Source organism: Thermobia domestica, chromosome 8, assembly GCF_964235325.1.
Source record: "Thermobia domestica chromosome 8, izTheDome1.hap1.1, whole genome shotgun sequence".
NCBI lineage: Eukaryota > Metazoa > Arthropoda > Insecta > Zygentoma > Lepismatidae > Thermobia > Thermobia domestica.
This window is the reverse complement of record NC_137461.1, coordinates 238,353,576-238,369,761: the sequence shown is the minus strand read 5'-3', so window position 1 is coordinate 238,369,761 and position 16,186 is coordinate 238,353,576. Positions and strand designations below refer to the sequence as shown.

General features: G+C 34.2%; 1 protein-coding gene across 1 annotated transcript in view; it reads right to left on the bottom strand.

Moving 5' to 3' along the window:
• Window positions 1-1,296, bottom strand: part of LOC145691967 (protein takeout-like) — a 59,016-nt gene extending 57,720 nt beyond the window's left edge. Inside the window, exon 1 of the mRNA XM_081767264.1 lies at window positions 986-1,296. Within this exon, the coding sequence (XP_081623390.1) occupies window positions 986-1,055 (70 nt within the window). The 5' untranslated portion in view covers window positions 1,056-1,296. The remainder of the gene's footprint in view (window positions 1-985) is intronic.
• Window positions 1,297-16,186: the final 14,890 nt, after the last annotated feature.

Genomic DNA, 16,186 nt, shown 5'->3' with positions numbered 1-16,186 from the left:
TTTATATACCTTCGTGGTTAAGCAGTTAGCGTACGCGCCTTTGACGTGGAAGACCCGGGCTCAATTGCTGGCAGGAGCTCATGTGGTTGGGATTCCACGTTAATCAGTAGGTCCTGTATCATATTGCCTCGCTGCTGAAAGAGACGTTAAGCTTAAAATAAAGTCAATTTTTTTTTCATAAAGCTAATTTTCCACTTTTAAAAACTGACGTTTCTGCACTTTATCTATACATTTATCTTACGGTGCAGTTTGCCTTCTTGGCCCATTTCAATCTGGTGAAACAACAGAAAAGCTTTATGAATCCATCAGGAGCGTCATTTCAGATTTTGCTTGGGGGGGGAACCCCTTGATATAAGCAAAATTTTGCGTTTTCCACTGATTTACTACTATTCTATTGATAAAATCCATATACATCCCAAACTCAGGGAGGAGGCAAATGCCCCTCACTGCCCCCCCTAAATGACGCCCCTGGAATCCATATTGGATCAAAATATAAAAGAGAGGAAAAGTTACAAACGTTTTCGTAGAAAATTGTTTTTATTATAATTGGCATAACAAAGATATTTTGCTAGAGAACATGGGTTCGTACCTCTGAGGATTAAAGTGGTTCAATGGTACGTATTCCAGGGGAAAGAAAGTAGACATTCTAGAGAGCCTCTAGTTATATACAGTATATACTCTTTTCATTTCTCCTATTCTTTACGAATTGTAATAGGGACGTTTCCTACGGATGAAAGAAAGCATGATCGGACACACAAATGGTGTCCGTAGAATTCTTGTATGTTCATTGCAGATCCGCCAAGTGTACAAGTAAAAAGGTAAAAAAACCATTGTTTATGAACTACAGTCCGTATAACTGTCTACTTATTTTACAATTTCCTAAATATTTCTGTAATTTATTCAAGATAATACAAAAAGCAATAAAGTTTCAACAAAACGAAAACATTTTCATGAGAATTACGAAATCTATGTATATTTTACTTACGTAGTTTGGCTGAATGTACAGCTAATACACAAAAAAGTAATTGTTTTAAAATCACAGATCCATGCGCCATCACTTAAACTCTAAAGACAACTTAACACTGGATAATCTTGCCACTTTACTCCAAATCTTGAGTGGTGTGTAGTTGTATAACTAGTTGGTACAAAACCTGACAAAGAATTCGTTAAGAGAAAGAAAGAAAACAAGAAGTAGACAATATAAAAAAAAATAATGAACAAAAAAACGAAGAAGAGGAAGAAGAAGAGGCTCGGAAAATAAAGGTTTGATAGAAAAGACCTTGAACCTGGAGTCTGTTGAGAAGAACGTTTTAAATTGCCCAACTTTTCCACCTCTGGTAAAGGCTGACAGGTTTCCGTAAGCAGAGTTGGAAGTTATGTTATAATTTGCGAATAATGGTGTTGAAAACAAATCATATAAAAATCTGATTTATATTCAGCAGCAAGAGTTTTTGTTTTCGTTAGGCCTTTTTTTTAAAAAAAAAAAATAAAATGTACATGTCTAAATTTTTATTAAATAATGATATTAACCTGTTTCATAAAGAGCTTAAACATTTAACAAAGAACTTAGCGAAGATTTGATAAATATGTCAATAAACATTTCACAAATGGATGAATAAAATATTTTGATAGTCAATCAACATGTTTCCAATAGCTCAGATAGGCACATACATAACAAACAAGACTAGTTGACACTTAAAACGTATTAAATTAAAAGTTGTGTTTAAATTTAAATCCCTTACAGACATATTGCTAACAAATAACATTATCAATATTAAAAAGATAATTAAAGGCTCAATTGGTCGTATGACTTCTCGCATTAGGTAAACACAATAACATGCCATAAGGAGTTCTCTCGTGGCTAAACGGTTAGCATATGAGCCTTTGGCGTGAGAGACTCGGGCCGGAGGTCATGTGGTTTGAATTCCCCTTAATCTGTAGGTCCACGTCTCATGTAGCCTCTCTGCTGAAATTTACGCTAAACTAAAAATCGAATCAAATCAATTCAAACATTCCATAGGATCTTAATAGTTTAATAAATAGGCTATTAGACATTTGGCACTGAAGAAGTAAGTCGAAACAACTGACGTTCCAAAACACCGAAGCTCCGAGTGAAGGGGTCCTGTACGCGTTGTTTAAAGTTCTTATTACACCTACTTATTACTGAATACTTACCCTGTTATTTATTTTGTCTATGTGAAATTTGTACATTAGAAAATATCAAATTAGTAGCAAACTTTTCCTCCCTATTTCCTTGTTAAAATAAGTTGAAATAGTAATAGTCACCTTAACCTTAAAACGATTAAAAGAAATTGAAATCTTTAAGTTTAACGTCCCACCATTATACAATTTAGGCTAAGGGACACAGATTAAGGCAAGCGAATGAAGGAGGAATGAAGGATAGAACAATTAGTGGAATTAGAATGTAGGAGGAAACGAAAGTACCCGGAAAAAGCCACGGATTACTTGACCGAAGATCGAACCAGGGATTATTAAAAAAGCAAAGTAAAATGAACAGAACATTTTCCAGGTAACCAACTTATGATGGGCTCTTGAATGCAAGATGCCAAAATAGTCACTAAAACACAAGGGCGGAGGGAGTATTTCAGTGGTTTATGGACATGTTTAAGATAATACACAAACAGCTGAAGCTGTGTTAACTAAATTTGGAAGCTGTATCCCCCCTGACGAGCTTCCGCGTACGCCATTGGCTATCAAAACTTCATATGTAATAATGTCTTCGTCGAAGTCGAAACATCTATGTAGTAGACTGATTTGTTTTGTCTCATGGCATTATGCGTTCACGGTCCCTAGAAGGAGAGGGGCACCCATTGCTGTAGCAAATGACCCGAGGAAAGAAAACTCCACATAATCAACCGGGAACCATGCATATTAATAGATTGAAGGGGAGGTTTGTTGTTACGACTTCTAGCAAGGAAATCAAGCTTCAACTATTAGAGCTTTTATATATATCTCGCTGATTTAGGGCCAACAACTTGTCAAGAAAAAAAGCTAGAATTAAGAGAATTAAGCATTTTTTACGGAAAAAATAGCTAGATTTTGAACTTTTAACCTACAACCCAGATTGTAGATTTTAAACCCTTTTTTTGTGTGTAGGACTATAGGTGAGTTATAGTAAAATTTGAAATGCTGAATTTTATTTACTGAAGACTTATAACATGCGTATATGACTTTAAATTACAAAAAAAAATTATCAACAACTCACCTGATTTATGAAAGTCAACAGCCATAATTATTAGTTGAATTAAAGTAAGTCAGCATCGCTATCGTCTCAGCTAGAGCGATATATTGTATCTCTTTAGCCTTTATGTCGCACTTGCAAAACCTACATCGGGCTTTTGTTGGACCTGAAGGAATTTCCAGGATCCAATCCTTGAATTGACTTTTCACGAGCCACTGTTTACGAAACCTCTGTTGATACTGAGGCAGCATCTTTTTTTATTTACACAAATTCCACAGTATCCAAAATGTATTAACTAGAAATAAATGTTCATAACTTATTCAGAAGCACAATTATTATTTACGACTTACAACATTTTAAGTAAAAACAGAAAAACACAAAAACACATTCTCACTTGCAACCAATGTTCGTAGTTTGAAGGAAATTTCCCTAGTCTAGGGAAATTTTGAAGATAAATTTAACAAAAAAGGAACTTTTTCGATAAAACGTGAAAATCAAAAGAAATTTTCATACTGACTGACTGGTTAATAAAAATGCTTAAATTTTCCTTTGTTCTTTAGAAATAAACCAATACGATAGCAGAGATTGTGTGTGTATGTGTAAAAAATGAAATGAAATGAAATCTTTGAGTTTTACGTCCCACGCATATGCCGGTTAGGTGATGTTGGTGATGATGATGATGAGTAATGAATGAAATGGTGGAATGAAGAAAGTGGAGAACCCCGAGAAAACCCACGCACACGGTGTTTGTCCACCACAAAGTTCACTTGGCGGGGGCTGGGATCGAACCCGGGACCCCAAGCACCAGAGGTGAACGCTCTACCACTGATGTGTGTATGTGTGTGTGTGTGTGTGTGTGTGTGTGTGTGTGTGTGTGTGTGTGTGTGTGTGTCTGTCTGTCTACCTGTTCAAAGAACCATAATTTACACCCATTTTTGACTGATAGTATTTGTGTGTGTGTTCCGTTTTTGTAAAAAAAAAAAAATGAAGCAATAAAGAAGTAAAACCAAATCAATAAAACAAAATGTGAATGAAATGAAATCTTTGAGTCTTACGTCACATGGTTATGTCGGTGAGGCTAAAGAAGACGGTGATGATGAGTAATGAATGAAATAGTGGAATAAAGAAAGTAGGAGGAAACGGGAGAACCCCGAGGAAACCCACGCACACGCTATTTGTCCACCATAACTTCTGTCATAGAAGTTTAACACTTAACGTACTAGGAAAAATTTGATAAGAAAAGGTAAATTTTTGTCAATTAGGGGAAATTTTCTTAAGGAAACTTCCGAACACTGCTTGCAACACTGAAAAGAAACTGGAAGCTATAACAAGCTGTTTACTTACAACCCGTAAGCAGAAACCAAAGAATCATGTTTGTGTTCATATTGTGTTCATATTGTTTTCAATTTACAGAAAATAAAATGTACTTTGGAAGTATAATTTTCATTTCCTTCCAAGTGGGATAGTATAAATTCTTTGAAGTTATGAACTAAAAGTTATCTCCTGTTTATATTTGTAAAATAAAACAAATACGGGTTTGAAGAACCTAAGTTAGTAAATTTGTATTAGAACATCTCATTTTCGCAATGAAATGCGAAATTAAAATAATTAAAAAGTAGCAAACGGAGCCGTTACGGGAGCGTAAAATTCTTTTTAAATTGACAAATATTGTTGGGTAGCTATAAATCTGTGGTGTCGGGAGAGAAAAGAAGAATTAAAAAAGGGAGTTTGTTGCGTAATAAAATATCCTCTGTCTTAAGAAATCAATTAATACGAATGTATGTAATGACAGATAGGCTCATTTTTTTAAGTTTACACTTTATTTTTAAAAGTATTTTGAGAATTTATTCGACGGCTAAAAGAGGGTCAAAAGGGCAAAAGAGTTTAATAAAATAAGCTATATTTAAGGCTATACGCATTTCGTAGATTTGTAACTGCCGGTCCAAATATGCTAAATATAGCCAAAAATATGCCAAATTGCATCACTGCCCACAAATAGTCTACTGCACCGGGAACCAACTCACTGATTGAGGGGCCGCAATTACGTATGAGCCAGTGATACCAACAACCTGTGAAGAAAATAGGGTAGATGGCCTTCAGAAATAAGCTTTTTTTATGCAAAAATGGCTAGATTTTGAACTGCTAACCTATAACTCACATTGTTGATTTTAAACCCCTTTTTTTGAGTGTACGATAATAAGTGAGTTATAGTAAAATTTAAAATGTTGAATTTTATTCGCTGAAGACTAACAAGCAACGTAACATGACTTCAAATTACAATAAAAATCCATCAATATGTCTTCTGATCTGTAAAAGTCAAGAGCCATATTATCAGCTGAGTCGAAATAAGTTATCATCGATGACGTCGCAGCTAGCCAAGGCGCTGGAACTAGATGCACCATCGTTGGAATATGGTTGTGTTTGTGTAGACTGCCATTGTCCTCATTTTCAGTAGTACTTCTTTCGGCAGATCATAGTCCTTACATAAATCATCTTATGTCTTCATACATCCACATGAATCATCATGATTACATTAAGAGTTTTCAAGTTTATTAGATATCCTATTTGTTTCCTAAACAAAAACAATCTCTGTGCTTGAAGAGCAGAACAGTGTACTAAATTCGTATTAGAAAACTTTCATTCTTGCAATGAAATGCGAAAATTAAAATAATTAAAAAGTTGCAAATAACGGGGCAGTTACGGGAGTGACATTAAAATTATTTCTGAGTTGATAAGTATTGTTAAGTAGTTGTAAATCTGTGGATGGAGAGAGAGAAGAATGAAGTTCCGTAATAGAACATCATCTATCTAGAGAAATCAGTTAATACGGTAATATATAATGATACATAGACTAATTTTTAAAAATTACACTTTTCTTTCAAAGAAAAAAGCATTTTTAGAATTAATTTAACGGCTAATAAAAAGGCATAAATGGCAAAAATGTTTCATAAAATAAGGTATATTTAAAGCTATAAGCATTTCGTAGATTTCTATGGCTAAATGGCTCTCCAAATAGGCTAAATTGAGCCAAAAATAAGCTAAATTGGCATCACTGGTACGAACGTTGCTGGACCGGGACCCTGTAATAGATTTGTCATGGCACTGTGAATATTCTGCTGCTGATTTCTGAAAGTAAGACTCACATCTTCCCAGTAGAACTGATAGTTTGTTTAAATAAGATCAAGGTCAGCATGAGCCCCTGAGTATCTCTAAAGATTTGAAGTGAGTATAACGAGTTACTACCAATCGTCTCAATCGGAATCTGTATATAGGCCTACGTCTGTGTCGGTTTCCTACAATAACTCTCGCAAAACTTATCCGATTTTAATAAAGCTTGGCATGTGCCTTCTTCAAACTTTAGGAAATTACCTTATTCTTTGTGGTATGAGAGGTAAAAGAGAGGAAAATCCACTCCAAGATCACAAGTTTCCACATTTACATGCAAAATATATTTTCCGGTGTAAACTATGTTTAAAATATATATATATATATATATATATATATATATATATATATATATATATATATATATATATATATATATATATATATATATATATATATATATATTCAAATTTTAATAAAACATGCTGTTTAATTTCTTTAGAGCACTTTAATCATTCCCTTTCGTTGCGGGTTGAAATAGGACAAGAAAAGTGGGCGAAAAGGAGTAAGTAGACAAGTATTTGGTTTTGTTAAAATGTAGGATATGTGATTGTGTGGCTTTGTAGCATACATTTTCAACCTTTAGGTTTTAGAATCAGTCGAGAGGGTTGTAAAGAATTTAATTACTTCCTCCACCGTAATTTTGTAAACACTATCCGACAATAGACTTCGCAAAATTAATTCGTTTTCGACATACAGTATCTTTCATGAGGCTTTCTCACAATCTTGGATCAGAGGAGTCAAGTATCTCTGTAAATTTATTGACATTCTATTGATCATAAGAACTACACAGATCGTATTAAAACATTTCTTTGTTTATTTTTTTATTGAAGTTTAGCTTTTTGTTCAACTCCGAGGCTACATCAGACAATATACATACAGTCTAACGTGGAATCCTTATCACCATAATGCATTCAAGTTTTTTAATGCTCTTCTACTGGGAGTCGTAATCAGAACGTTTATTTATTAATTGACATTTTGTAGTGCAGTGATTTCATCAACGAGTAACTTTAACCATCCAAGTTCATATCGCTGTATTTTCAATAATGCTAAAACGTACTTATAATCTCAATGTTTTCAAAGTTTGAATACAATCTATTGTTGTAGAGGAAACACGCTATGTTTGTAGCCACATCGTAATATGGTAAATTAATATTTTTCATATTTTATAGGACACCAGAGGTTGAAATCTGCTAAAACTTTGTATACGCCACTACTGCAGTAATACTGACCGAACATGGTATTATTACTTATTAAACATTAGAAAAATTTCCAACACTGCTTTCCTAACTTACATATTTTTACCTGCTGTCCGCTTGCGTGGGAATCGTTTTTTTACGCTCAATGTTGTATTAAAGAACTTTAATTTTAATAACTGGTTCTCACGTTAGAACACTTTTTTGAAACTTTTGTGTTTCCGGTGGTATACTAAACAAAACATTTCTTTATAATGAGCAAAAGTACTGTGAAGGGCAAAGTATTATCATTCTCTTTTTTCTAATGAATGGGAAGTCGTTAAATTTTCTGTTTCTCTGATCTACTATTACGTATTGGCTAAGGTCGTCTGCTTTTCTGATTTCTTTCAGCTCACAATTACAAATTTTAAAATCGTTTTTGCGGATGTTGCCCTAGGTTACACTGGCATCTGTGAAATAAAATAGTCCTGAAGTCTTCGTCAAACTCCAAGGTGTACCCTAATGGAATCCTTAGACGGAAGTGCATAGTACTTTTATTTGGTTTTGTTTTTTCCATAAAAGACAGTTCCAAGTAAAAGACAGATTCAATAACAAGTTGTTTTCCTTAAATTATTATGGCCATCTCGTGCCTTAGTTGTGGGAGTTTATTATTATTATTATTATTATTATTATTATTATTATTATTATTATTATTATTATTATTATTATTATTATTATTATTATTATTATTATTTAGCCCACGAGACTATCGCTTGATTCCCGGTAAAAGTGCTTGTGATCGGTTCTTGATTTAAATCTTAACCTAAAGTCTCTTATTGCTTCAGCTTCAGAACTAAAAAGATTTTCAAATACCTAACAAACATCCTAATAAAGCCACCTCCTCACTCCAAAAATCATCTGTCTTTTGATTGCAGGTTAGCAAGAAGTGTTGTTGTTCAGGTTCAGCCTCCCTTTTCACCACCGAAACTAAATGAGACGTGAACCTCGAGTTTTGATGAGATAAAAATCACTGTAATATGTTTACAGCTCTCCCACTGAAATTGAGCCCGGGACCACCTGCAAACAAAGGCACGCGCCAGCCCTAGATCAGCAAGGAGGACTCGGCGTATGTAGAGCTATACCACTAACTCTAACTTGGTTATGATTAGTGAGTAAAACCTAACTACCATATTTCCAGACCGTGAAATCGGGCCATTTTTCTGAGACTTTCCAATTGAATGATAGGAAGTTTAGAAGACATGGCAATTTAACTATCAAATTATACGAGATTGCAATGAACTTTACAAGTTTTGTGACAAAGGATTAACAATTTGTAAAATTAGGTAACTGACCATTTAAGAAAAAAAAAGATAAAACATCTTCGTGTGCTAAAGAAAGTTGAAAATAATTCAAAATTAGGACAGAAAAAGAACTGTCCAGACAAAATGAGGACTTCTGGTAGCCTTAAGCATAACTTACTTCTACATGTATTTCTGGAATTGTTATTGTTTCTGGTATGTTCCAAAAAAGTGTACAACGTATGGAAACTTTTAACGACCATACATTTTCTACCAACCTATAGGATTATAAGGCAATATATAATTCTAATCTTTGTTCAAATTTAGGAAGAAGATACCGCCTTTAAGAATAAACTAAGCAATTTGATTGGGTAATGAACTGAATTTGCTTGGTAAGAAAATTTGATAGAAGTGGCAGCCCATATTCTCATTAGCTATCACCAAGTATGAGTTTAATCATCTTTGGACCAACAAACACTCCCGCTGAAATCTTGGCATCACTCAGGCTAGTGATTAATAAAAATGATTAATCAAATATATTTAGTCCAGTATGGTGGTTGATTCTAGATTAAATTATTTACTGGCAAACAGTATCTTGAGCTGTTACAACTGTGCATAAGAGGTAGGTTTTATTATTATTATTATTATTATTATTATTATTATTATTATTATTATTATTTGTAGAAGTTAAGTAAAAGAAGCTGTTTTACCTCGAAATGCTTAATTACAATTTTATTAACACAAAGATAATTTTAACATAGGTATATACAAGAGGATATTAATGATGCTATTTGCATATTTTTTGAGTTACTTGCCACAAAACTTTTTACGCATATAAACCAAAACTAGAAAGCTCAGGCTGTCTTTTTTAACCAACTTTTACATGTGGTAGCAGTTGAAATTTATATGAGTATATGGAAACCTCTCAACTGAAGTCCAAGTCCTTTTGCACATGGCCAAAAATGATGTCTCTTGGTGTTTCTGTTGCCTCAGTTTCCACTCCTTCTGCCAGCCTGAATCCCCATTATATTACAAAATTTATCAGTCTTTAATTTAAAATTAAGTGCTTCACTTATGATTTTTATGCAATTAAAAATTTCATTAGTTTCTATCACAGTTGTCCCTTAGGACAAGTTATTATGAAAAAGGAGAAATATATTAATGGTTCCTCTTGATTACTTTTCAAGGCTTTTTCTTATAATTACACTTAAGCACCATCACTTTTTAACAGTTTAGCATATCCATTTATTCATCTTTTCTTTTCATAAAACCTTTGTTTCCAACATATTAGGAAACTTATGTTGCAAATGCTTGAAACCTCTACCCGTTGTGTTCATGACTTTTACAAAGTTCTTCATAAGTTCTAACTTTATATGAAGTGGTGGCAGTAGTATTTTATTAGGATCTACCAAAGGAGCATACTTGACGTTGCGTTCTCCAGGAATGTAATTCACTCGAGGTTCCCAGTCCTTCACTTTCCCCTGCACATATGAATATTTGATAACAATTTAAGGATGTCAACGGAAAGAAGTCGGAAGATTATATGTATATGTACTGGGATATATGAGACGTTCGTATTAAGAAATATGCATTGAATTCCACTTTCATTCATTCTGAAAGTTTACGTAAACTTCTAATTCAACTGAGTGTATTGTTGAATATTCTAAACAGTCATGTTCATATCTGTGCTTGTGGTGATGAAGCAAATCATTTTTCCCTAAATCAAGAGATCTGAAGTACAGTGCAATGAACAATACCCACAGTATAAATATACATATCTTTATTTCTCTAGAAACAATAACGCTATTGTTCTGAAACTTGGAGGGTTTATTGAACGGGAATCAAGGTTTTCTTGGGTTAACATTCGTAAGGGGAGAAAAGCTAGGGTAATAGTATACGCGAAAAAGATACATTTTTAAGGTATTTCCCAAAATTCTCTCTGCCACGGGAAAACTGTACGTGATAGACACAAACGGAATGCATTATTGAATTCAGCTCAAAACATTCCTTTAAGATGAGGTGTTTTCTCTCATGTTACAGGAAAAATGTTAAAATTTTGTTGACTAGTGTAATTCCGGAATGACATGTTTCAAAGCAAATAATACTTTAGTGGAATGAAAGAATCGATCCTCTGAGAGGAACTGGATTGACTATGGTGGAATTAAAAGACAGGTTCACTCAGGAGAGTAAAAAAGATGGATTTACTCAGCGTAGTTGAGAGAATGAATCGATGGATTCGATTGGTGATACAAAACAACAGATGAGGAGGCCAATATGACCGATTTTTATGGATAGAGGCGGCAAATAGAATTACTTCAAAGTAGGAAGACGTTCTACCAGTGTGGGAAAGTACATAGTATAATGAACTTGCTACGGATGGCTAGAAACAATGAACCGCCATGCCTTTTGTCTTCGTTTCTGTGTCTCTTGTTTGCATAGAATTAACAAGAGTAAGAAATCGGGAAGAAATGGAACTTTCTTTCTTTGCATATCTTGAAAGATGCTAATCCCTCCTTATACACAGCTCTTCCTTATTTACCATTTCCTTACCAAAAACCAACTTCTAGGAAGAAGGAGATGATGATGATGTGAAATGTAAGCAATGGTGGATAAGTAAAGTGGAAGGAAACGGAAGAATCCGGAGAAAACTCATGAACACGGTGCTTGTCTACCACAAAGATCACTTGGCGCGAGCTAGAATGGAACCAGGGACCCCACGCACCAAAGGTACGTGGTTGAACAGGATCATATGAAAAAGCATCATGGGGAAAACAGAATTGGGACTGATTCTTTCATACAAATTCAAACTGGGACATTCTGCATAGTGTCGTGTTCTTATGATAGACGTGTACTTATAACTTCAGCATTGTCTACTAGATGTGTACTTATATATTTAAATTGCTAAATTCAAAGTAATTGTGTTTGATAATGCTATACTGATTAAAACGTTAAGATATGCAAATACTCTAATTGTAAAAATTATAGATTAATAGTCAGTGGAGCCAAATGTGCTATTATAGCTACGATAGGATAGTAACTAGTATTGTAGAGCAATCAAATATATAACATATCAAGCATGATTAAAATACAGTGGACTGTCGTTAATTCGAACATTCGTCAAAATTTTTCACAGATATTTGAAATTATCGACTTCTTCAATCTCTTTTTGCTCTATTCTGATATTAAAGAACGTCTTTCTACGGGATATTCTTATGGTTTTCTACATTTCGATGTGGATTTCCATATTTTTTTTTAGTAATATAATATTTGAGGAAAAGCAACAAGAATTAAATTTGGGAAATTCAAGATATGAAGACACAAATTGAAACTTTGAATTCTATGTAAGTAGTGGTGGTTAAGAATTAACTTTTAATTCTTTCCTTTAGGAGCTCTAATTATAGTGTCAAAGATTGGACATAAGTCCAATGAATAAAAGAAACGCATCATCTAAAACATAACAACCAGTACAGGAACTAATGAAGGCATTAAAAATATATTTTGTATCATATTGTCCTCAAGATAATAGTGATGCTTTAAGGAAAACAACTGATTCTTCAGAGAATAATGTTGCTGTAGATTTTGAGAAAATAACTTGTAGCAAGACAATTCGTCCAATAATAAACTTAAAATAATTTAGATATATTAAATTAGTGAAACAAACATTTGATATGTGTTTCAATTTGAAACATTCTTCTGCTTTTTTTATGAGATTTAAAGACAATATCCAAGATTATTTTTCCTTTTCGTCGATATTAAATATCATAATTTCCGAGATTACATAGAAGGAAAATAAAACTTTCCTTTATAAATTATATGTTTCTCACATTATCTTATGTGTGGCCTCTAGTAGCGCTGTTGCTAACACTCTCGCTTTTAGCGAGAACGATCCTGGGTTCAATACCCGGTAGGAACAGTCGGTTGAGGAATTCTAAATGCTTTCTCAGGTCAGCCATTCTGAGTGAGATTTTTCCTAGATTTTCCTCATTCACCCAAGACAAATGCCGGGATGGTACCTCACATAATAGTTTCACGTCACTTCCTTTCTTCCTTTCCAAGTCACTGATAGTGTGATCTCCATAGACGTCATCCCTCACAAATGTCAGGGTAACATGGACATAAATGCCGATAGCATAGAATCTAATTAATATTTCTATTCCTAATTGTCTTATGTTTCTGATAGATTTCACTGCTACTTCAACAAATTAAAGAGGTAAACAGATTTATGCAATTAATTTGCGGCTAGGTTTTCAATTGGGATCGCTGTGCAACATAATGCTCTTTGGCGCTTATAAAAATTCTAGATCATTTCGGAAAGTAGGTCGAGGGGCCGCGGTGGCTCAGTGGTAGAGCGTTCACCTCTGGTGCTCGGGATCCCGGGTTCGATCCCAGTCCCCGCCAAGTGAACTTTGTGGTGGACAAACACCGCTTGCGTGGGTTTCCTCGGGGTTCTCCCGTTTCCTCCCACTTTCTTCATTCCACCAGTTCATTCATTACTCATCATCACCGTCTCCTTTAGCCTAACCGGCACAACCGTCCTTTAGGACGTAAAACTCAAAGATTTCATTTCATTTTTCGGAAATTAGGTCAGAAAATTTATCCTCTAACATATTATTTTGTTCAGTTCGTGTCTCTCAATTGATACGCATTTCACCTTTACGCAATACTATATTGAAATAAAAAATAAGTTAAAGGGATAATCATACTTTTGGGTACTAAATCGTATTATTTATGCTGTGCACGTTGTCTTGCAAGTGTCATAATCAGAACCTTTATCATGATATAATTTAGTATCAACCTTATCTTAATAGATGGCGTGGTTGTCGTACATAATCAGTTTTTAGGTTTGCAAAGATCGTTATTTTTTGTCGATTTCCTCTTAAACTACGCATAGGGATTTACACTAACTCATATTAAATTTGTTGATTGGTTTGTGTTTCATATTACAACATTTTTTCCAACAAACTCTCCAATAACAAAATAATTTCGAGAACGTGAAAACATGTTTTATAGTTTCCCAACAGCTAATTTAAGTTAAAATATTTATTATTACATAGTGCTCTTGAGACCGATTCTGATTCCCGATTAGTGATTTTTCTATCCTAAGGTTATCTGATTTTGTATTCAAATAATTGACTCCAACTGTGTCTTTATTTTCAAACTAGTGGGATCAACAATTTTGATTATATCTCAAGTGGATACAAACGCTCCTAGAAATTCTGGCAGATGCGATGCAATAGAAAATTGTTTTTTTAAAAAATAATTTGTAGATTTGTAGATTTCATGAAAGTTCACGAAACCTAAAATATTATTAATAAGGACCGGATTTAGGGGGGGTGCAAAGGTGCACGTACACCCCCTTCTGTTGTAAATATACACTACCTAATGTGAGAAGCTAGCAGTTAAAATAGCAACACTTTTTGAAAATTTCTGCTATCATGTTTCCATTTTGGCTTAAAATAAAGGAAAGTTTTGCAAAATCGATAGTTTAAGTCAATTTTCTAAAATCTGAAAGGAACGTATTCACCGAGAATAGACAATTAGCATTTCCAGGGCATTTTCTCATTCACACCACAAATGCCTAAAGTCGTTTAAAAAATTCCAATTCAATTTAAATTACTGGTAGTTATTGATAACCCCCCCCCAAAAAAAAAATTCTGGATCCGACCGTTATTAATTATAATAATAATAATTCCTCCAGATGCAATCCGATTTGGAATGTGCAAAAAATATTATGGACAGGCAAGTAGTACCAAATATGTCAATTGTTTCGAGATTAGGTTTATTGAAATTCATGTCAAGAAAGAAACAAGATGAACCATCTAGTACGGTTGAAGTGCAACTCTTAAATTTCAGCGGTTGTTTGGATTATTCGTTTCCTGATTATTAAAACTTTAGACTAAGACTAACACGTTACAGAGATTGGGTAATTACAGACACTGCAGATCGACACAATTGGGAAGAAGAAGAAGAAGAAAGTTAAAATATCGTCGAAGAAGAGGTCAGATTACGAATTGGCGAGTGTCCAAGGGGCCAAGAACACGAAGACCATGAAAAAGACTAAAACAGGAGTATAAGAAGATTTTAAGAAAGGAAGGGAGAGGAGAATAGAAGAAAGGGCTAAAGGAAGACAGAGGGAACTAAGAGTAGAAAAAATACTGGAACGAAACTCTGGAAAAGATGTTGCAGGAAATAAGACTTTTGAAGATAATACTTATAGTTTATGGTCACTCGTTGAAGAAGTTCATGCAGAAGAAGGAAAATCAATTTCGTAGTGAGCAGGAAGAATGTTTAGGTAATGAAAGAAAGTTGAGCATTGAATGAATATACAGATTAATTATGGACAAAGTAATGAAGCAATTCAGTTGCTGGTTAGTGTGTGGAAAAAATTAAATGCTTCTATTACGATGGCGAATATTTCACTTACATATAGGCAATGAAAGCAAGAAGGGTCTTGTATTAAAAGATAATTAATAGTGTAGACGTCTAAGTGGATTCTTGTGTGGAATTATTTTACATTTATAACATTAGTTTGTGAAGTTAGTAAAGTTACTTCGGAGTATAATTAATTTTAACATTTTACTGGTATATGCCAGGAGCTGATGTGTGGAGTCCCTGGTTTGATCTCAACTCGCGCCAAGTAGTCTTTGCGGTGAACAAACAACGAGTGAATGGGTGTTCTCGGTGCTCTCCCGTTTCCTCCCACTTTCGACGTTCCTCCACTAGCATCTACCTTATCATCACTGTGTTTGGTTTATAATCGTGGGACACTAAACATTAAAAAATGGAAACTTAGATTTTTTAAACAATATGCCCAAAAGATTTGGTTCAAATATATCAAATTAATGATCTACAAAAATAACCACAAGTCTTGCAATATTTCCACAATCCAAAAATCAGAGGCGTGTGCACTCCGTGATCGAAGGTAAATACAAGATCAAACTGGCTGAAGAGGTAGTGGGGTAGGCGAACTTTCCAACATGGAAGCTGCTACTAACTCTGCATCTTCAGTCAGTTATTTATAGGTGTAATTGCTCAACAACATCTAATAAGTGAAGTGTTACTGAACGAGTTAGAATTCGTACATAACACTACAGCAGCAACTCAAAACATTTGTTATGTTAAGGGCAAGATGCAGTAAGTCACAACACTGCAATTCATTGCTTCCAGAAATTCCGTGCTGTTTATACTAATGCCGAAGATCAGTCAAGATGCGGCTGCTTTAGGGTAGAAACGTTTTAGGCCATACGATAACCCATTAAATCAAACCGATCCGTAAGCACATGACAATTGAAGCGGTTAGATGATAAAGGTGGTATGTAACAAATTGTCCATTTCAGGAAAATTGA